Source organism: Mobula hypostoma, chromosome 7 (genome assembly GCF_963921235.1).
Source record: "Mobula hypostoma chromosome 7, sMobHyp1.1, whole genome shotgun sequence".
NCBI lineage: Eukaryota > Metazoa > Chordata > Chondrichthyes > Myliobatiformes > Myliobatidae > Mobula > Mobula hypostoma.
In genome coordinates this window covers 31,554,052-31,576,795 of record NC_086103.1, presented here as the reverse complement: position 1 = coordinate 31,576,795, position 22,744 = coordinate 31,554,052, and the positions used below count along the sequence as shown (strand labels likewise).

At 44.0% G+C, this 22,744-nt stretch overlaps 1 protein-coding gene across 2 annotated transcripts in view; it reads right to left on the bottom strand.

The window, feature by feature from the left end:
• LOC134348879 (glucosamine-6-phosphate isomerase 1-like) overlaps positions 1-9,144 on the bottom strand; it is a 40,038-nt gene extending 30,894 nt beyond the window's left edge. Inside the window, exons 1-2 of one of the 2 annotated variants that reach the window (XM_063052664.1) lie at positions 8,993-9,144; positions 3,582-3,752 (exon numbers count right to left, since the gene is read on the bottom strand). In XM_063052664.1, the coding sequence (XP_062908734.1) occupies positions 3,582-3,705 (124 nt within the window). In that variant the 5' untranslated portion in view covers positions 3,706-3,752; positions 8,993-9,144. Of the gene's footprint in view, positions 1-3,581; positions 3,753-8,088; positions 8,494-8,992 lie in introns of those variants that run through there. The other variant, XM_063052665.1, reaches the window with a different exon arrangement.
• Positions 9,145-22,744: the final 13,600 nt, after the last annotated feature.

Here is a 22,744-nt window from a genome sequence, read left to right as displayed (position 1 = left end):
TCTGACTGCATACTATCTTTTCTTTTTTACCCTCCGTCCTATCCTGAGTCCCTTCACTCCAGTTCCCACCCCCTGCCCAATTAGCTTAAACCTTCCCCAAAAGCTCTAACAAACTTGCCTGCGAGGATATTGGGGCATGTCTCTTTGCAAAGCTCATACCTCCTCCAGAAGGGATCCAAGAGCCTGAAGCCCTGCCCCTGCACCAGCTTCTCTGCCTGGCATTTATCTGCCAAATCATCCTGTTCCCACCTTCACTGGCACGTGGCACAGGTAGCAATCCAGAAATTACTAACCTGGAGGTCCTGCTTTTCAACTTTCTGCCTAGCTCTCCAAATTCTCTCTAAATTCCCCACAACATCCAAAACGGTATACTTATTATTGAGGGAGATGGCCACAGGGGTACAGTTCAGAATAGGCCCATCTGGCCCTCTGAGCTACGCCGCCCAGCAACTCCCGATTTAGCCCTAGCCTAATCATGGGACAATTTATATCGGCCAATTAACCTACCAGCCAGTACACCTTTGGACTGTGGGAGGAAACACGTATGGTCACGGGGAGAACGTACAAGATCCCTGCAGTCAGCAGCGGGAATCCTCCAGCTTTGTGTGTGTGGTACTCAAGATTTCCAGCATCTGCAGAATCTCTTGTGTCTCTTAATAGCAGAAAATGTAGTTTTCAATGGCAACTGGCTACAAACAGATTACAAACATCTGAACACACATCCATTTTAAACAAAGACACCATCATGGTAGGCTTTGCTCTGCCATTCAACAAGATCATGATGGATCAATACCCTCTTCCCATGTCACTGTATTCTTTGATTCCTGCAGTATTAATATACTTGTCTCTTTCTAAATACATTTAAAGATTTGACCTCCATCGACCATAAGATACAGGAGCAGGTTCATGCCATTTGGTCTGCTCTGCCATTCCATCATAGCTGATCTATTATCCCTCATTCTCCTGCCTTCTCTTCTAATCTTTGACACCCATACTAATCAAGAACCTGTCAACCACCGTCTTAAATACACCAGCGACTAAGCCATTTATGGAAATGAATTCCACAGATTCACTACCGTCTGGCTAAAGAAATTCTCCCTCATCTCTGTTCTGAAAAGATGCATTTCTATTCTGAGGCTGTGCCCTCTGGTCCTAGACTCCTGCACTGCCATCTACGATCCCTTCAAAACCAACCAGGATTTCCTGAATACAAGATAATTATAATGTCACCATGACCAGTGGCATCCATTACGTCTCACGAGACCATGGATCTGCGCCTGGAAAGTCTTGCTTCAGTCTGTGTTGGTACAGCAGCGTCTGTTGTGGCTGCGGAGGCCCACAGGGGAGTGACAGTCTCGGCTGCAGCCACTGCATTAGAAGACGCTGTCCTCCAGTGTTGTCTTGGTGCTTTTTTTTTCGGCGAGTGCACTCTTCTTCAGCAGCAAGCCTCAGCTTCTCTTCTCCTCTTTTTAGACCTCTGCGTAGTTCCAGCCTCCAGTGAGAGCGATCGCTTGCAATGTCCTCCCACTTCTCGACGTTCATGTGCAGTGACTTCATGTCTCTTTTGCAGACACCTTTGAAACGAAGATGAAGAGAGTCCTTGTGCTCTCTTGCCGGAGGCCAGATCCCCATACAGCAGGTCTTTCGGGATCCTCCCGTCTGACACGCGGCGTACGTGGCCCAGCCAGCAGAGACGGTGTTGTTGGAGCAGGGTGAAGGGGCTGGGTAACTGGGCGCGGGCCAGGACCTCATTGTTGGTGACTCGGTCAGTCCACGTGATGTCCAGGATGCGTCTCAGGCTGCGAAGGTGGAAGGCGTTGAGACACCGCTCTTGTCTGGAGTAGAGGCTCCAGGTCTCGCTGCCCTAAAGCAGTGTGCTGAGGATGCAGGCCCTGCAGACTGCAACCTTGGTGTACGTCGTCAGCTTTCTGTTCTCTCAGACCCTGTCAGCCTGGCGAATGTTGAGGACCTTGACTTGGAACTGGAGGCACTGAAATGTCCAGATAAGCAAGAAAGCAAAGATCCAATACAAGCTGAAGCACCACTGAAACTGTTCAAGCTTTAGCACAGCTATCAGAAAAGAACTGGAAGAAATGTTGGAAGACTTGGAAAAACACATAGGTGACCCAGATGTTAAAGGACAAGTGGATGCTCTAACTGCTGCACTGCAAGCTTCAAATTTTGAGTTAAAGGAAGAAAAATCTGTAGGGCCACTGTCTAACCAGACACAGTCACAAACAGAATCTGCTGCAGTTGATACCACAAATATTGACCAGGACAATGTGCCTTTAATGGCTGAAACTTCAGCTATCATTGAGGAAGATTGTGTTAGTGATCCAATGCATGTCAACCAATCACCGAATGCATCGCCCTTTTCAACAATGGTACCAGATGATCGTGTATTCACCTATTTTGAGACGAATCTGGAAGACAAGACTTCAGTTCATCCAAGGTAGTTCATGTAGAAGGCAAAGCAGTTTTGATGATGATGATAAGGAATCTAAAATTCAGGATGTTGTTCCACAAGCATTGCTAGATTAATATCTTTCAATGACTGATCCTTCACGTACCCAGACGTTGATACAGAGATTGCAAAGCACTGCTCCTATAGTCTCCCTGGTGTGGCGTTCACTTTAGGCAGGCAAAACTGGCATTGCCTGAAAAATACATATGAGACACTGGCCGCAGATATGTAGTGGAAAGTTCAAAGGACTCCTGCATTCTCCATTCATGAGTTGGCAGTCATCTTGGAGATTAGTTGACCGCAGCAGAATTGGTTCCCATTTTTAATGCTTTTTTAAAGATCTCAATGAAGTACGAACAGGAGTCTTAAAACACTTGTACAACTTCTTAAAGCTGCTTCAAGCAGCAAAGAGAAGGGAGTATCTATCTCAGCTCCAAGAATTTATGGTAACAGATAACAGCAGGAATGTCACCATGACACCACAAAATAACATAATCCAATAAGTTGTCAACATTCAGAAAAGTCTATGTTTGTTTTTTCATCCAGGGTATGTTAAAGTATATTTTTGAACATTTGAAATGAAAATAAAAAATACAAGAAATATCCACTTATAGAGGCAACATCCATGAAGGGGGAAACAAACTTAATTATTTTAGGTTGATAAACTTGCATCAGAGCTAGGAATAGCTGGAAATAGCAAAGGGGGAGGGATGTGGAGAAAAAAGGGAATGTTAGTGATAGGGTGATGTCCAAGAATGACAAGTACAAACATTGGCTATGCCAACAAGAGAGGCAAGTAACAAAAACTTTCCCCACTCATCCTCAGCTGGCCTTACTGATGTAATTCAATCTCACTTGGATTCCTCCCCTTGATCTCACTCCCTTTGCCCAGCACAAGATATGTTTGATTTCTAACATTTCTCAGCTTTGATAGACCATCTGTTTCTCTCCCCAAAGATGCTGTCGCCTTGTTGAATGTTTCCATGGTTCTGTTTTTATTTCGTATTTCCAGCAGTCTCTTGCTTTTGCTGCTGTGAACATTTACCTCAACACCCAATTACAATACTAAATAATTTAGAAAAACAAACTCCGTTCACATTATTTTTTTCCAGCTTACCCGTTGGCAGCCCCAAGGTGAAATATCTGCCTGGACCAGGGTTGAATTGGACGATCCGATTCCGGATATATTTTGCAGCCCATTCACTGGCTTTGGTGTTGTTCTCCAATATAACCAATTTCATTGCTGTTTTCTTGAAGAATTGAGGAGCAGCAAAGATCAAATCACTTTCTGCCAAAAAGCAACATTCAAGAGTAGTCAGTATGTTGATAGGAGTAGTTAGTTAGTTCCTGCCTGTTGCATTGCTGATGTTTAGAGCAGCTATAAAGGTATTCTTCATTGCTGTTTCCGTTACAACCTTTTTTGACCATTCAGGGTTGTTTGCCGTGAACTGAACTTCTGAACCTGGAGGACTGGTGAACCACTCTTAGTCTGGTCCCTACCCTTTGACGTGTCTGGCATGGGAGACCCTCCCACAAGTCAAAGCACAAGGCCCTGACTCCATCCAAAGTAGCTCTCCAGGTCTTTTGAGGCACACAAGCCTCCAAAGGTTCTGGTCCTCCCGGAGATGTTGAAAGGAGGCAGGCCACAAGGGACACGTGATTTCTGTTTAAACTGCAGGTCAGGCAGTGCTCAAGCCAGTCTTTTCAGATTCAGGAATCTGGCCACCTTACAAAATAACATCACAAACTAGGCAGCACTGTGGCACAGCTATCAGAGCCACTGCCTCACACAGCCAAAGACCAGAGTTCATTCCTGACCTCGGGTGCCATCTGAGTGAAATCTGCACATTGTCAGTGACCAAGCATATCCCCCAGGTGCGCCAGAGTGCTACTACATCCTAGTGATGTGGAGTTTAGAGGGTCAACTGCATGCAGCCAAGTGATGGACTGGGGACGAGGTGGGTGGGGAATAACAAAACTGTTAGAATAAAAATTTGGATTCATGAAGGATTTGTGTAAATCAGGGGTCCCCAACCTTTTTGCACCGCAGACCGGTTTAATATTGACAATATTCTTGTGGACCGGCCAACCCGGAAGGTGGGGGGGGGGGTGGCGGGGTGTTAAACACGACCAGAATATAGGGAATATAGGTGATAAGTCAACTATAAGCCACTTACAAGTGGCTAATACACTCAATTTCATTTCTAAAGGGGTTTATCTAATGAATTTAATATTAAACACACAGCGCATATTTTCCTCGCATGAATATAGTGATAAGTCAATTATAACAGTGGTCCCAAACCTCTGGGCCGCGAGCCAATACATTGCCGCAAAGAATGCAGCGGTACAGCGGTGGCCGGAACGCACCCAGCATATCTTTAAGAAAAAAGACGAAGTAAACAAGCTAATTAGTTAGGTGCCGCCCAGCACATAAGTGTCAACCCAGATCAGAGATGATGCAATCTGCAATTACCTCTGATCTGGGCCAACATTTACGTGCCGAGTGGCACCTAATCAATTAGCTTGTTTATTTCAGCTTTCTTCTTAAAGATGTGCTGGGTGCGTTCCGACTACTGCTGTACCACTGCATTCTTTGCGGCCCGGAGGTTGGGGACAACTGGATTATAAGTCAGCTATAAGTCAATAGCATCATAACATTTTAAGTAACGCTTGGATATTAAACACACAGCGCATATTTTCCTAATATGAACATATAAAATCATTGCAACACACCAACATCACTGAATCAGTGAGAGCCCTGGGCTTGTTTTCCGGCAACAAGACGGTCCCATCGAGGGGTGATGGGAGACAGCGATACTAGAAGGGGGTTCGTTATGTCCAGTCTATTCCGCAATTTAGTTTTCATTGCATTCATTGCAGAAAACTCCGCTTCGCAGCGATATGATGTTGGAAAATGGAAGCAACGTTTTCAGTGCTTTCAGGGCTATCTTAGGATATTCAGCCTTGACTTTGATCCAGAATGCCGGCAGAGATGTTATGTCAAACATACTTTTCAGCCCGCCGTCATTTACAAGCTCGAGGAGTTGATCTTTTTCCAGTGCTGACATGGAAGATTCACCAGAAACATTCACAAATGGGTTACGGACCCATTCCTTTGCACGTCTTGGGTCATTTGCGTCTTGGGTCACTGATGACCTCGCGTACGTTAAAGTTCAACAGTGGGCGTAACAGGGAATGAGGAAAGGTGCAGCTGACTCATATCGTTTCCTCGTGGCCCGGTAGCACAGGCCTTGCAGCCCGGTGGTTGGGGACCACTGGTGTAAATGGATAGCCGATGGTCAAATCTCGGCAGTGTGGAGGATCACAGGGATCTTGGGGTCCAAGTCCATTGGACACTCAAGGATTCTGCGCAGGTTGACTTTGTGGTTAAGAAAGCATACGGTGCATTGGCCTTCATCAAGTGTGAGATTGAGTTTAGGAGCCGAGAGGTAATGTTGCAGCTATATAGGACCCTGGTCTGACACCACATGGAGTACTATGCTCAGTTCTGGTCGCCTCACTACAGGAAGGATGTGGAATATTATTAACGACCTGGATGTGGGGGTAGAAGGGTGGGTTGGCAAGTTTGCAGACGACACAAAGGTTGGTGGTGTTGTAGATAGTGTAGAGGATTGTCAAAGGTTGCAGAGAGACATTGATAGGATGCAGAAGTGGGCTGAGAAGTGGCAGATGGAGTTCAACCCGGAGAAGTGTGAGGTGGTACAATTTGGAAGGACAAACTCCAAGGCAGAGTACAAAGTAAATGGCAGGATACTTGGTAGTGTGGAGGAGCAGAGGGATCTCGGGGTACATGTCCACAGATCCCTGAAAGTTGCCTCACAGGTGGATAGGGTAGTTAAGAAAGCTTATGGGGTGTTAGCTTTCATAAGTCGAGGGATAGAGTTTAAGAGTCGCGATGTAATGATGCAGCTCTATAAAACTCTGGTTTGGCCACACTTGGAGTACTGTGTCCAGTTCTGGTCACCTCACTATAGGAAGGATGTGGAAGCATTGGAAAAGGTACAGAGGAGATTTACCAGGATGCTGCCTGGTTTAGAAAGTATGCATTATGATCAGAGATTAAGGGAGCTAGGGCTTTACCCTTTGGAGAGAAGGAGGATGAGAGGAGACGTGATAGAGGTGTACAAGATAATAAGAGGAATAGATAGTGGATAGCCAGCACCTCTTCCCCAGGGCACCACTGCTCAATACAAGAGGACATGGCTTTAAGGTAAGGGGTGGGAAGTTCAAGGGGGATATTAGAGGAAGGTTTTTTTTACTCAGAGAGTGGTTGGTGTGTGGAATGCACTGCCTGAGTCAGTGGTGAAGGCAGATACACTAGTGAAGTTTAAGAGACTACTAGACAGGTATATGGAGGAATCTAAGGTGGGGGTTTATATGGGACGAAGGGTTTGAGGGTCAGCACAATATTGTGGGCCGAAGGGCCTGTACTGTGCTGTACTATTCTATGTTCTATGAAATCATAAATAGGATGCAGAGTAGATTTACAAGGATGTTGCCTGGATTGGGGAGCATGCCTAATGAGAATATGTTGAGTGAACTCGGCCTTTTTCCCTTGGAGCGACAGAGGATGAGAGGTGACCTGACAGAGGTGTAAGATGATGAGAGACATTGATTGTGTGGATAGTCAGAGGCTTTTTCCCCAGAGCAGAAATGGCTAGCACAAGAGGGCACAGTTTTAAGGTGCTTGGAAGTATGTACAGAGGAGATATCAGGGGTAAGTTGTTTTTTTTAAAACGCAGAGAGCGGTGAGAGCATGGAATGGGCTGCCGGCAACACTGGTGGAGGCAGATACGATAGGGTCTTTTAAGAGACTTCTGGACAGGTACATGGAGCTCAGAAAGAAAGAGCGCTATGGGTAACCCTAGGTAATTTCTCAGGTAAGGACATGTTTGGCACAGCTTTGTGGGCCGAAGGGCCTATATTGCACTGTAGGTTTCCTATGTTTCTAGGACTATGTTTCTATGTTCTCCGTAGGTCAGAGGGCTTATTTTCTGTGCTGAATCTCTCCGATTCTAAAAACCTGTAACTGTGTTCAAGATTGAAGAAAAACTAAGAGAAACTAGCAGTTTTTCCTCTAAATTAGTTCTTAGAAGAAAACAGAAAATTCTAGACAAGCCCTGGGTATTTCAATCTTAAAATAAAACTGAATTGATCTAAAACAAATTACAAAAGTAGGCTCTGAATGCTTAGAACTGATTTTAAACAACCAAATACTTGCCCATCTGTACAATTATGCAAAAAAATTCCTGCTAGCAACAAGTCTACATTAGTTAAATAAGAAATAAACAACGAGAATAAAATCTAAAAGGAGAAAAGACAGGGCTGCAGGTTCTCGGATCTGGTACAAAGTCAGAGCACCAACTGATCACCTGAAATATTTTAAACCGTTTTTTTAAACAGGGCTGTGGCTACCGGCTTGAAGCAAAAACAAGGCAGGGACAAATGGAGCATTCGTGTTCTGCAAGTTCGAAAGCAACACAAGTAAACAAATTACTTCTCTCATCGGCTCCTGTGAGGGGCCAACCCGCTCTCTGAACTTATTTCTAAACAGGTGGTAATTGTACGTTACCATTTGATTTCCCAGCCCCCGCCGTACCCACCCGTCCATTTCCTTCCTTCGGTGCAATCCAAAACGTGTGCACCGGCATGTTTCGCTCAGTCGACGACCACAACAGCAGGCAACAAGTGCATGAACCGGACTGCTGGATTTGCATCCCCGCCTGTCCTATATTCGTAATATTGGAGGTATACCGGCTCTCCGTGGGTAAACTCGCAACCCAGGGCAGTCACTGCAGTCATACTGCACACTGGCAACAATTGAAGCTCTTAGCACCAATGCAACTCGGGCGCTGCAATAAAACGGACCGTGCAATGAATTGTACAAATCGAAGTATAACTGAACGCAAAGCGAAAGGGGGGCATAAACATCCGTGGACATTGCCGAAAAGAAAAACCATAATGACAAAGTGAACCCATCTTCCTCTCACCAGTCACCCACAGTCAAAACGAAATTAATTTCGGGGTAATATGGAATCCTAAATGCTTGTGCGCAGCAGATTAAGAATTCTTCCTATTGCTAGACGCGCCTCACAAGAGCCAATCACAGTGTTAAGCGGATCTGAAATTCTCCTGAACAACTCAGTGCGTGAACAATATATTTTATAGTGTGAATCACTGCATTAAACAACGCCGATAACGCGGTAGAGTCAGTTCACAAGCGGTGAGCACGTTAAATAAATACAATCAAGGCCAAACACGAAGACCGGAAGGATACCAGAGCAATGAAACTGCAGCCGATTTGTTTGTTACAGCAAAACAATATTCACTCCAATTAGGATCTAAAAAATGAATCACCATTCTCCTCATATTAAGGATTACTCCTCGGACCTTCATTAACCGATCTCTTATCGTACAACAATTACCTAGACCAAACTTTAAGTCTGTATTTTTAATAGGTCATGATGTGTGTACAAAAGTCACCGTCAGAATCAGTTAACATCTTACCCCCTTAAGCGACAGTCTTTATTTTCTGCGGGATTCTCTCCATTATTACGCTACAGAAAACAGTCATATGACTTTAATGTCGGTCAGATGATCGGCGGGGAAAAGTGAGGGAAATCAAAGCTTTGAAACGTTTGCTAGGCGTCACTGGAAATCATTAACCCTTTGTACTGAAGTTTGACAGGATGTTCAACGAAACTAATAAAATATATTTAAATTTTCCGCACAATAAATAAATCTACTTCATTGAGCTACCAAAGGTATTTGTTTTAATTTAGAAATATGTTAGGTGTTGATTTTTGCGTCTGTATCCATACAAAATAAATTGATTGCAGTCAATCCTGTGGTGTTGTCGTTCCCAGATGTCCTTTGGTTACCAGGCGATCTGAAGGTAAGATTGAGCAACAAAATGCCGGAGGAACTCAGCAGGTCAGTCAGCATCTACAGAGGGAGGAAATTTTTGGACATTTCGGGCTGAACCCCTTCATCAGGACTGGAAAGGAAGGGAACAAAAACCAGGATAAAATGTTGGGGAGACCAAGAGTTCAGGTGAGTAGCCAACAACCAGATAGCATGGACATCAATTTCCCTAGCTTCCAGTAATTTCTCCCCCTCCCCTTCTCTCTTTTCCCATTTCCCATTGCTTCCTCTCACACCCCTTCTCTTCTCCTTTCTGATGCCCCACTTACCTTCCCTTTCTCCCAGGTCCAATATCCTCCCAGTAGCTTCCTTCTTCAGACCTTTACTTCCTCCACCTGTTACCTCCCAGCACCTCACCTATCACCTCCATTCCTCTCGCCATCTTATTCTGGCTTATGCCCTTCCCTTTCCTTCCCTTATGCCCGATGAAGGGTCTCGGCTTGAAACATTGACTGTTTTATTCCCCTGCGTAGATGTTCCTTGACCTGCTGAGTTCCTCCAGCATTTCATGTGAATCGTTCAAGATTTCTAGCATCTGCAAGAATCTCTGGTGTTTATGAAAGTAAGATTGCTCTTTCTTCCACTCCATAAGGTACAAGAGTCAATCACGTTTGAAATTGCTGGTTACATTGTTCTAGAACTACTGTGATATTGTGCCCAACTGACATGGCACATAATGATGATGATGATGATTTTGTCCAGCTGAGAAATTCCAAACAAGATATTTATTGTCTGACATGTATTTAGAGCCATAGATTCATAGAAAATTGCAGCACATAGAAAGGGTGCAGAGGAGATTTTTAGATTATGAGGACACTCAGTCCTCGTTTATTGTCATTTAGAAATGTATGCATTAAAAAATGATACAATATTCCTCCAAAAAGATATCACAGAAACACAGGACAAACCAAGACTAAAACTGACAAAACATCATAATTATAACATATAGTTACAACAGTGCAAAGCAATACCGTAATTTGATAAAGAGCAGACCATTGGCACGGTAAAAAAAAAGTCTCAAGTCCCGATAGCCCCATCATCTCATGTAGATGGTAGAAGGGAGAAACTCTCCCTGCCATGAACCTTCAAGCGCCACAAACTTGCCGATGCATTGGAAGCACCAACCACAGCCAACACTGAGTCCGTCCGAAAACTTCGCGCCTCCAAGCACTGAACACCATCCTCTGCCGAGCGTTTCGACCCCACCCTGCCTGCCGAGCAACAGGCAAAGCCGAGGACTTGGGGCCTTCCCCTCCGGGGATTCTGGATCACACAGTAGCAGCGGCAGTGAAGCAGGCATTTCAGAAGTTTCTCCAGATGTTCCTCCGTGCTTTCACATCTGTCTCCATCAAATCAGGATTGTGCACGGCACCCTACTTGACAGATAAGAGGTATCACCACTGGAGTGGCTGCCATGAGCTGCGTTGCGTCGCCATCTTCTCCTCCCACGAGTTTGATATTTACAAGGATGTTGCCTGGATTGGGGAGATAGGTTGAGTGGACTTGGTCTTTTCTCCTTGGAGCGGCAGATGATGAGAGGTGATCTGATAGAGGTGTATAAGATGTTGAGAGGCATTGATTGTGTGGATAGTCAGAGGCTTTTTCCCAGGGCTGAAATGGCTAACACAAGAGTTTTAAGGTGCTTGGAAGTAGGTACAGAGGAGATGTCAGGGGCAAGTTTTTTACACAGAGGGTGGTGAATGCGTGGAATGGGCTGCCAGCAATGGTGGTGGAGGCAGATACGATAGGGTCTTTTGCGAGACTCCTGGATAGGTACATCGAGCATAGAAAATTAGAGGGCTATGGGTAACCCTAGGTAATTTCTAAAATAAGTACATGTTCGGCACAGCATCATGGGCCGAAGGGCCTGTATTGTTCTGTAGGTTTTCTATGTTTCTGTGTTTCCACATCTATCCTGTAAATGGGTGACCAAAACTGCACACTCTAAATTAAGCCACACCAAGGTCTTTTACAACTTAAACATAACATCCCATCACCTGCACTCAATACTTTAACTTATGAAGGTCAAAGTGGCAAAAGCTTTCTTTAAGACCCTATCTACCTGTGCCACCAGCATCAATGAATTATGGGCCTGTATTCCCAAATTCCTTTGTTCTACTACACTCCTCAGAGCCCTACTGTTTACTATGTAGGACCTACCCTGGTTGGTCCGACTGACGTGCAACACCTTGCACTTGTCTGCATTAAGTTCCATCTGCCATTTTTCAGCCCCTTTGTCCAGCTGGTCCGGATCCCGCTGCAGGTTCTGATAGTCTTCCTCACTGTGCACTAAACCCCCAATCTCATATCATCCACAAACCAGATTATCATCCAGAGCATTAATATAGATGACAAACAACAACGGACGCAGCACTGATCCCTGCAGCACTCCACTAGTGACAGGCCTCCAGTCAGAGACACAACTATCTACTACCCCCATCTGGCTTCTTCCAAAAAGCCAATGTCTAATCCAACTTACTACCCCATCTTGAATGCTGAGTGACTCAACCTTCTTGACCAACCTCCCATGTGGGACCTTGACAAATGCCTTAATTAAGTTTCCTGTAGACACCATCCACTGCCTTGTCTTCATCCACTTTCCTGGCAACTTCCTCGAAAAACTCTATAAGATTAGTTAGCATGACTTACCACACACAAAACCATGCTGACTATCCTTAATCAGTCCACGTTTATCCAAATACTCATATATCTGGTCCCTTAGAATACCTTCCAATAACTTTCCCACTACTGACATCAGATGCACTGGGCAGACCATAGTCACGATGGCGTTAAACAGCGAATCCTTTGCTTGCATCTTCAAAACCAGCTCTATTTCTATCTTTGATATTTCTTTTCTTCCCGTTCAAGGTTCTTTTGAAGATTCTGACCTGGAGTTACACTCCGACCTTAGTTCTTTGCAGGAGTGGCACCCATCCTCAGGGCCTCACGACTGACTGCTTTTTGATATCCCAAGGACGCAGCCTGGATGACTAGCACACCTTCAGAGTGCTGGATTTTCGTGGCTCTGAAGACGGGCTGATTCAAGGCCGGTGCCCCTGACTGAGGCGACACGGAAGAACACAGAACATCAGGAGCAGCGGGCTAGCTGTTGGCTCTGTGCCCCAGACCTGAGTTCTTTGGGCACAGAGCTTGGAAAAAGCGATGCAACAGACTCTCAACATCATAAATCAGCGAGTTGTTTGTTATGTCTCCCCTCTTACTGTGAAACGGGGCACCTCTTTTTCCCGTATTAGGGAGAGAAAGCCTATGGTATGTCAAATTACCAGATGAATGAGTAGTTTTTGGAGTACTGCAAGTATGTGACTTTATTGATGCTTTGCTGCATGCTTGAGTGCTTGGTGGAGGGCACTGATGCTATTTTGCTGGTGGGGGGGGGATCGTTGCCTTTTTTGCTGGGGAGGGGATTGTTGCTGCTGCCTGTGCATGGGAGGGGGAGCTGGGGGGTCTTTGGGGTTCTAATGTTTAACTGTCATTCATTCTATGGGGCACTCCTCTGTTTTTGTGGATGGTTGCGAAGAAGAAGAACTTCAGGATATATATAGTATACATTTCTCTGACATTAAATGTACCTATTGAAACCTATAGAACCTATAATTTGATCATGTGTTTACCTCTGATCATTTGCTCAGGAACGTTGAATAAACCAGACATGTCTATTAGAACTAAGCATTCATGTTAATACATACACCGAAATATTAATCAAAAAGTAAAAAGTGCAGAACGTACTTCTAGAAAGTACTAGGTGACTGTTCAAAGGTCAGCCTGAAACATGAACTCATATTTTTCTCTCTATAGACACTGTCTGATGGCTAGCTATGTCAACATTTTTTTTTAATTTCAGGGTACAAACAACAGACTGGCAGCAAGAAACTGATCAATAGAGAATTGAAATTGCCAATGGCAGTAATGTCAGAAACATGTAGAAATCATATATCCAAGTAATGACATGATGAGTCATTGTAACTTCAACCTGCAAATTAGGTGAGGTGGAATTTTTCGGGTTTTTGGTGTACCTGTTAACATGAATGCTAGTTGTGAAAGACACGCCTGGTTTATTCAAAGTTCTTGGGCAATGGCTAGCAGGGAGAAGTGAGAATGGTGCAAGATGGCAGCTCAGGCTTGACCTTGTCCAAAACCTCGGCAGACATGATAAAGCTTGAGGATATTGGGTTCTCACATATAATAACTGGGAAGATTTCTGGGAACATTAGTGAAAATGAAAGTGAAAGCAAAATGATAATTAGTCAAAGTGAAATCAATTGTGAATACAAGAAAGCAAACTTACAGATAGTGATAGGCTGAGATATGCATGTTATTTTAACAGCCCTTCCAAAGTGATCCAGGGTAAAGGGAGCTTGTTGAATGAGCTAATATATCATTTTGCAGGATCACTTCTGGAAATATCAATTAAACTTTGTACCAGAACCAAATGTAAGACATAACTGTTATGAATAAACGATGGCTTCAATAAATTTGTTACTATATTCTAATTCTGACACATACGTTGATTTGGCATTATGAAGAAAGTTAACAAATTCAATGTAATTTTTTGAATATCACTGACAACATTGGAGTATGTTTGTAAAGTCGCAGATAGTTTCTAAACAAAAACACCAATTTTTCAGCTTGTGCACTACATCAGTGTTAATGGTATATGCTGCATATACACGGCAAAGTTAGAGCTCTAAAATTAAGCCCATGGCACAGCAGTGAGTTGGGTGGTAAAAGCAAGATACATGAGGACAAACTACTACTCAAATGGGCAACATACACAAAATGCAGGAGGAACTCAGCAGGTCAGGCGGCATCTATGGACCATAAGATCATAAGACATAGGAGCAAAATTAGGCCATTTCTCCTATCGTGTCTGTTTCATTCCACCATTTTATCATGGCTGATTTATTATTCCTCTCAACCCCATCCTCCTGCTTTCTCCCCGTAACCTTTAACGTCCTGAGTAACCTGGAACCTATCAACACCTGCTTTAGGTCTCCACAACCGTCCATTGCAATGAATTCCACAGATTCACCACCCTCTGGCTAAAGAAATTCCATCACATCTCTAAATGGATGTCCCTCTATTCTGAGGCTGTGCCCTCAGGTCCTAGAACACCTGCTATAGGAAACACCCTCTCCACCTCCATTCAGTCTAAGTCTTTCAATATTTGATAAGTTTCAATAGGATCCTCCCTCCTTCTTCTGAACTCCAGTGAGTACAGATACAGAGCTAGCAAACACGCCTTAACCCTTAACATTTAATCCATTAACCCTTTCATTCCCAGAATTCTCGTGAACCTCCTCTAGACCCTCTCCAAATGCAAGCTCCCCTTTTCTTAGATAAAGGGCCCAAAATTGCTCATAATACTCCAAGTGTGGTCTGACCAATGCCTTATAAAGCCTCAGTGTCACATCTTTGCTCTTATGTTCTAGTCCTCTCGAAATAAGTGCTAATATTGCATTTGCCTTCCTTACCACTGACCTGCCTAACCTGCAAGCTAACCTTTTGAGAATCCTGCACAAAGGGGAATAGACATTTTAGATGAAGCTCCATCATCAGCACCCTTCATTAATTACTGAATTTGGAAAAGTTTTTTTTTATTATCAATGCTAAGTAATTTTCTCTCCTTGTATTCAGAAAAAGGTTAATAATGAAGCTCATATTTCTGTCCTGATGCAAGGTTTTGACCTGAAATGTTGACCGTCCATTCCCCACATAAACAGAACATTTAACAGTACGGAACAGAAACAGGCCTTTTAGCCCACAATGTTGTGCTGAAGTAATTAAATTAGTATTTTAGTAATTAAATTCCTTCAGTTTGCACAATGTCCATATCCTTCTATTTTGTGGACATTCATGTCTCTAAGAGCCTCTTGAACATCCGTACCACATTGGAGCAGAATCAGGCTGTTCAGCACAATTCCCAACAAATTCCACAAATTCACCACCACTATTGTACTTATCTCCACCACCAGCCAATACATGCACCCACCTCTCTCCGTGTAAAAACACTTGCTCACACTTTTCCTTTATACTTTCCCCCATCTCACCTTAAATACTCTCTGGTATTAGACACTTGCAATAAGAGTGCTGCTCAGCCCACTGCTTCACCAGCATATTGTATATTACTTCAGGATTCAAAAGCTTCAGTCTCTTGCGTTCCTTGCACTTTGTCCCGTTGCCTTCAGCAAATTAACATCCATCAAAATTCAAAGGTTAAGAGAGCAGCCAGATATTTCATGACTCACGGTAATTAGCCTTAAGGACATTCTGCAGATAACGGCAAGTGGCAGCGTTAGGTTTAACTGAATGGAGGGGTGGAGCGCCAGCTTTGGCTAGCGCAGCAGTAAAGTGCTTGAGATGGGAACTAGGAAATGCCGCCTTCCATAGCCTGAATACTAAGCTGCGGAATGACAGGTGACGAAGGTTCCTGAGAATGAGGTTACAGTCCTCCAAAGACACATTGACTTTGAGAGACCTCGTGCAGACTGTGACACTCCACTCACCAACTCTCTTCCCCCCCCCCCCCACTTGCTCTGGTACTACCTCCAGTAAAATTCTGTCATTGCTTTATCTACCATAGAAATTAATAAATTACTCACAATAATATTACAATCAACCAACATTTACTTGTTCAGAAATCTTGATGGTTTGGGATCCGGATCACTCTTTAGTCCAGAACAAGAACCAGGATTCCAGAGTAGGATGTGGGACCGGAGCAACACTCACAACACGCTGGAGGAACTCAGCAGGTCGGGCAGCATCCGTGGAAATGATCAGTCAATGTTTCAGGCCGGAACCCTTCGTCAGGACTGAAGAGGGAAGGGGCAGAGGCCCTGCAAAGAAGGTGGGAAGGAGAAGGCTGGTAGGAGTAGGGTGTGGGACCAGAGCCAGGGTTTGGAGCATAGCCAGGGCCAGTGTCCAGACTCTGGATAACCGTGCTGGTGGTTCTGGAGCTGGTGTCTAGAACACCAGGGTCAGGAACATGAACAGATTTGTGGCGAAAGGCAGGGTCTTAATTGTTTGTACAATTCCTGAAAGATGTCACTGGTGAACCACAGTGACGTTCTCCAGGCTATGTATAATACTTGCAAATAAACCTCTTTTGTATTACTCTCACTGCAATCTGCAGCATGTAATTGCCCTTTAAGCAATGTATTTTTAAATCAACTTAATGATCTACGGATTTCACGATCTTCTGAAGGGCTCAGTGGCCCAAGCAGGTACAGGATCTTTAAGTGGATGAAGTTTATTGCCGTGGCCGGAAGCAAGGCAGGAGTGGGGAACTTCAAGCCAGGCTGAAGCAGAGAGGAATGAGACCCCCTCTGCCCAGCATCTTGCTAGCAAATGTGCAGTCACTGAAGAATAAAATTGAAGACCTCATGGCAAGATTACTGTATCAGGGAAAAGAGATAGTTGTACTATGTTTGAGTGAGACGTGGCTTTCTTCTAGCACGCTAAATACAACAATCAAATCAGACGGTTTCTCCATTTACCGAATGGACCGAATTGCCAATTCAGAAAAGATAAAAGGTGGAACACACATCAAAGTTGCTGGTGAACGCAGCAGGCCAGGCAGCATCTCTAGGAAGAGGTACAGTCGACGTTTCGGGCCGAGACCCTTCGTCAGGACTAACTGAAGGAAAAGTTAATAAGAGATTTGAAAGTGGGAGGGGGAGGGGGAGATACAAAATGATAGGAGAAGACAGGAGGAGGAGGGATGGAGCCAAGAGCTGGACAGGTGATTGGCAAAGGGGATATGAGAGGATCATGGGACAGGAGGCCCAGGGAGAAAGACGGGGGGGGGGGAACAGAGGATGGGCAAGGGGTAGGTGTGTTTCATGATAAGCTCTCAGTGGTGCTCCAATGTGGCAATTTTGTCAAACTCATGTTCCCCCAACCGCAAACACCTAATGGTCAAATGTCATCTGTTCTATTTACTTACAGAGTTCTCCTCCATAATCCTGACTGCAGTTTATATACCACCAGTGGCCAACTATAATCAAGTGCTTAAAATACTACATAACGTTACCTCCAAACAAGAAACAGTTCATCCCAAAATACTTCAAGTCATAGTCAGGGACTTCAAACAGGCTTGTCTGAAGAAAACCCTGTTTAATTACCACCAGCATATAACCTGTAGCACCAGAGATCCCAAGACACTTGACCACAATTATACTAAGGTAAAGAATTCCTACTGTTCCATTCCCAGACCTCAGTTTGGTAAATCAGATCACTTGGCTGTCCTTTTCCTTACTGCATAGAGATGAAGGGTAAAGAGGAAAGCTCCACAGATTAGAACAGCAAAAAGGTGATTGTGGTAGGCAGAAGGGCGGCTATGGGATTGCTTAGTGGATTGGGCCGTGTTCAAAGACCCATCTATGCATCTGAATGAATACACCATGGTTGTCATAAACTTTATCAAAATTTGAGTGAATATCAGCCTTTTCTCCTTGGAGCGACGGAGGATGAGAGATGATCTGATTGAGGTGTATAAGATGACGAGAGGCAGTGATTGTGTGGATAGTCAGAGGCTTTTTCCCAGGGCTGAAATGGTTGCCACAAGAGGACACAGGTTTAAGGTGCTGGGGAGTAGGTACAGAGGAGATGTCTGGGGCAAGTTTTTTTACACACAGTGTTGAGTGTGTGGAATGGGCTGCTGGCAACGGTGGTGGAGGCAGATACGATAGGTTCTTTTAAGAGACTGTTGGATAGGTACATGGAGCTTAGAAAAATAGAGGGCTATAGGTAAGCCTAGTAATTTCTAAGGTAGGGGCATGTTCAGTTTTGTGGGCCGAAGGGCCTGTATTGTGCTGTAGGTTTTCTATGTTTCTAAAACAATAGTCAATGAGGGTGTCTCCACAAAATCATTCCCCAACCAGAAGCCCTAGATGAACCATGAGATCCACAATCTGCTAAGGGCCAGGTCAGAGGCATACAAGTACAGTGGCAAAGAAAGTTACAAGAAGTCCAGGTGCTATCACGGGAAAGCCATCTCATGGAAGAAGTGGCAACTCAGAACTAAAATTGAATCAACAGAGAATGCTCAAGAGTTGTGGCAGGGCTTAACTACTATCACCTCTTCTAAAGAAAAGTCAAGTGACATAGGTGAGATCAGGGTTTCGCTTCCAGATGAGCTCAATGCCTTCTATGCTCACTTTGATCATCAAAACATGGAAGATCCATCACAGATTCCCATAGCCCCCAATGATCCTGTGATTACAGTCTCTGAGGCCAATCTGCAAGCAACCTTCAGGAGGTTGAACCCACGAAAAGCATTCAGCCCAGATGGGGTAGCTGGCCAAGTACTAAAGACCTATGCTGATCCATGGCTCGAGTGTTCACTGATCTTTAACCACTCGTTTCGGCAGTCTGGGATACCCACCTGCTTCAAGCAAACTTCAGTTATGCCGGTGCCGAAGAAGAATATGGTGACCTGCCTCAATGACTATCGTCCAGTAGTAGTTACATCAGAATCGGATTTAATATCACTGGCATTCGTCGTGAAATTTGTTAACTTAGCTTCGCAGCAGCAGTACAATGCAACACATGATAATAGAGAAAAATAAATAAATAAGTAAATCAATTGCAGTAAATATATAAATACACACACACACACACACACATATATATATATATAAAATAGGTAAATTAAAGATAGTGCAACAACTGAAATAATCAGATGGCAGAGGGGAAGAAGCTGTACCTGAATCACTGAGTGTGTGCCTTCAGGCTTTTGTATCTTCTTCCTAACAGTAAAAATGAGAAGAGAGCACGTCCTGGGTGATGTGAGTCCTTAATGATGGACACCACCTTTCTGAGGCACCGTTCCTTGAAGATGTCTTGGATACTTTGGAGGCTAGTGCCCAAGATGGAGCTGACTAATTTTACAACTTTCTGTATCTTCTTTCGATCCTTTGCAGCTTCAAGACCTTGGCCTCCTACAAATGGCTCTTCATTTTCCTCGTTTCAGTTTGGATTGGCAACAACATCTCCATCAGAACAGGTGCACCACAAGGCTGCGTATATTGCCCCTTGCTTTACTTGCTTTACACTTACGACTGTGTGACTAAGCACGGGTCCAATATCGTTTTCAATTTTGCTAATGCCACCACCTTCTCAAGGGCAACTAGGGCTGGGCAATAAATCCTGGCTTAGCTGGCGACTCCCCCATCCCATAAGTGAATAACTATTTCTTAAATTCTCAAAACCATTAAAAGTGAATTTACCAGATACAATACCACAATAAATCTATGTAACATTGATAAGCTTGAGGCACACAGCCAAATTTTAATATTTGTACTTCAGTTCTCTATGTCCTTGCATGTGGGAAATCGAAACTAAGCAATACAGCAACTCTCCCAGTGGTGGGGACAAACATTTAATTAGTTTACGCCGATGTTACAATTATAATAGTAGATCATTTAAATCTTGGAATGAAACCAGTTTTAATCTACTATAAGCAGGTAAAACAAAGGACCAAAGAATCAAACGTCAAGCCAAAGCCCCATTATTAGAATGGCTCCTCTTCACATTCTTTTATACAAGGAAATTCTGTTTGAAGCATCTCATGCACTCATTCTGTAAGAGAGGAAAGTTAGCTCTATTTGTCATGTGTATATCAAAAGTGAAATGCTTTGTGTAAATGACCAACACAGTCTGACGTGCTGAGGGCAGCCCACCAATATCAGCATGCTTCCAGCGCCAACAAAGCATTCCCACAACTAACTTGTACATCTTTGAAATGTGGGAACAAACCAGAGCACCCAAAGGAAAGCCACATGGTCATGTGGAGAATGTACAAACTCCTCACAAACAACGGCAAGGATTGACCCACCATTATCTTTCCACCCCATGTTCTGTAGCCATGTCGCAACAGTATTACTTCACAGCTGTTTTTTCCACAAAGAGATCACTACACAACAAAAACTCTGAAGTTAACTTTCTCTGGAAAATGACGTTTTTTCTTAAAAAAAATCACCAGTCCTGAAATGATATACATCTGAATTATCCTAGTTGAAACTACATACATACGTTAGGAAACAAAATAGCCAGGGGTCAGCCCATTCAGTTCTCCTGTTATGAAATACAGTATACTCTGTGAAAATGAGTGCTACATGAATATTTTAATAGATGGGAAATACGGCAAGAGCAATTAAAACACAAGTCAAAAGGTCCAGTGCACTCAAAAGTCCCGAGATAAATCAAGCTAGTAATATTTGTTCATGGTGCATGAGGATGAACTTTATAAGCATGTCGGCAAGATAATTTCTATGTAAATCCAGAAAGAGCTTTAAATCATTGTAAAGGGATTAAAGGAAAAGTGGGTCAAATTAGCACATTGCTGCATGAAGCACAGCCCACATGAATTAGAGCTTTTTGCAAGTTGTGTTTTTCCAAAGGGTATCACATGGACGTTGTAAATAAATTACTCCTATTGTTGAAACTCAAAACTGGCAACAGCAACAACATTCAGTTGTAAAACTATTCAGTGGTTAACTGCAGAGATAGCTGCAGGATTTGATTGACAAGAACAAATCAATAAAGAAAATTAGTACACAGCATTTTACCTAGCACTAATAAGCAACAAAAATTAACAGATGAAAACACAATCGGCGAAAGAAAAGGTAAAACTAGTCAGTGGTTAATCTTAGGCCATATTTGGTTCTCTGGTCCAATTCATTACAGATCGTCTACATCATGCAACATACAGTCCCATGGGGGGATTCATTGACTGAAGTGTATGAGAGCAATAGACTATGCTATGCAGATCTAGCAGCTGAAGCTCGGTGACAGGGCTGGAAACCCAAAGTTTGTCCTGTGTAAGTGAGTTGTAGGAGACTTATAGCCACATCCACCATCAAATTGCTGAAGGAGCAAGAGATCCATGGTCAGACTATACAGCAAACCATCAGAACCACATCAGAGGCAGAGGAAAGAAGCAGTCAGTGCTTTGGATCAAGTGAAAAGACGTCTCCTGGGCTCCAAGATAGCATCAAGAGAGTGGGAAGACACAACGAGGTGGACGGTGACTCTGGGGTGCCAAAAGTCATCATAGAGCCCTCCACAGATGTAGTGGTCTAATTGATGAAACATCAAGAAAGGAGGGTACCCACTTGAAAACCTTTATGTGTCAACCCTGTGCCACTCCCAACATCAAGGCATTGTCGAGCAAGTGTTCACGACCCACTGGCATGAGGGATATTAATATCTTATCCTATGTTTTTTGATCTTGATTAACTGGACCTGTCCAGTTGACTGCTGTGAAAGGGCAGTTGATGACACGGGAAGACCTTGTGACAGCATGGGAAGACAGTTGACCGGAGGGAATAGACCACAATGGGGTTGTCATGGGCTAGCTACCCATGGTAGCAGTCCTCAACACTGTTTCAGCATGTTGGAGACACCCGTTAACAGCTATGAAAAGGCAACAAAGGAAGATGAGCACGAGCGGGAGCACAAGATGGCTCAATGACTGATCATGCGGCCACAGGCCAAGGAGTGGAATCTACCAGGAATAAAGAGAGCACTGCACAAGAGACCGCCAAAACACCAGCAGCAGTAGTGACGAGCGTCGGGTGTGCATCTGTGGGTAGGAGAAAGTAACATGAGAAAAGGGGTTGAAAATCCGTCAAGGGAGGAAAGGGTGCTTGGGGGAGCAGGGACAGAGGCCTTGCATTGGCCAAGTACTTATTGTGGTCAACCAACTAAGTCAAGTGAAGCACAACTGGACAGAAGCCAAAGTTCACAGAGCGTCAGCACCCCTGTCACTGAGGAGGTTAGCACAGAAATCCCTGCTAAGGGATTTACCCCACCACCAACAGCGCCCAAGGAGAGAAAGATCAAAGGGCACAGATTGCTCCTGAAGTGACCCAAGACTGCTGAGAAGAAAGAGTAGGAAACCATCAATAATGACTTGATGAAAATTTTGGAGCAATTAAAAGGAACAGCAGTATGCTACGGGAAGAGCGGTTTGGAGTCAGCGCAAGGAAGAGTGGAAAAGCATCATCACCACCAATAAAGTCCAGGAGGCAACAGGAGATTGAGTGACTGGTTCAAGAAAGGAGACAGCTGAGGAAACAGTGGAAGAAAGCCCCAGAAAGTGAGAGGGAAGGCCTCAACCAGCTTCAAGCAGACATCAAGAGCCAGCTGACAAAGTTGTGAAGAGCTGACAATATAAGAAAAAACAAACAAGAATGCAGTTCTACAAAGACCCTTTTAAGTACATTAAAGGTCTCTTCACACCAGAGAAAAAAGTGGAACTTTGAAAACCTCAAAGCAGGAACTGGAAAAGCACCTGGAAAAGATTCACACAGA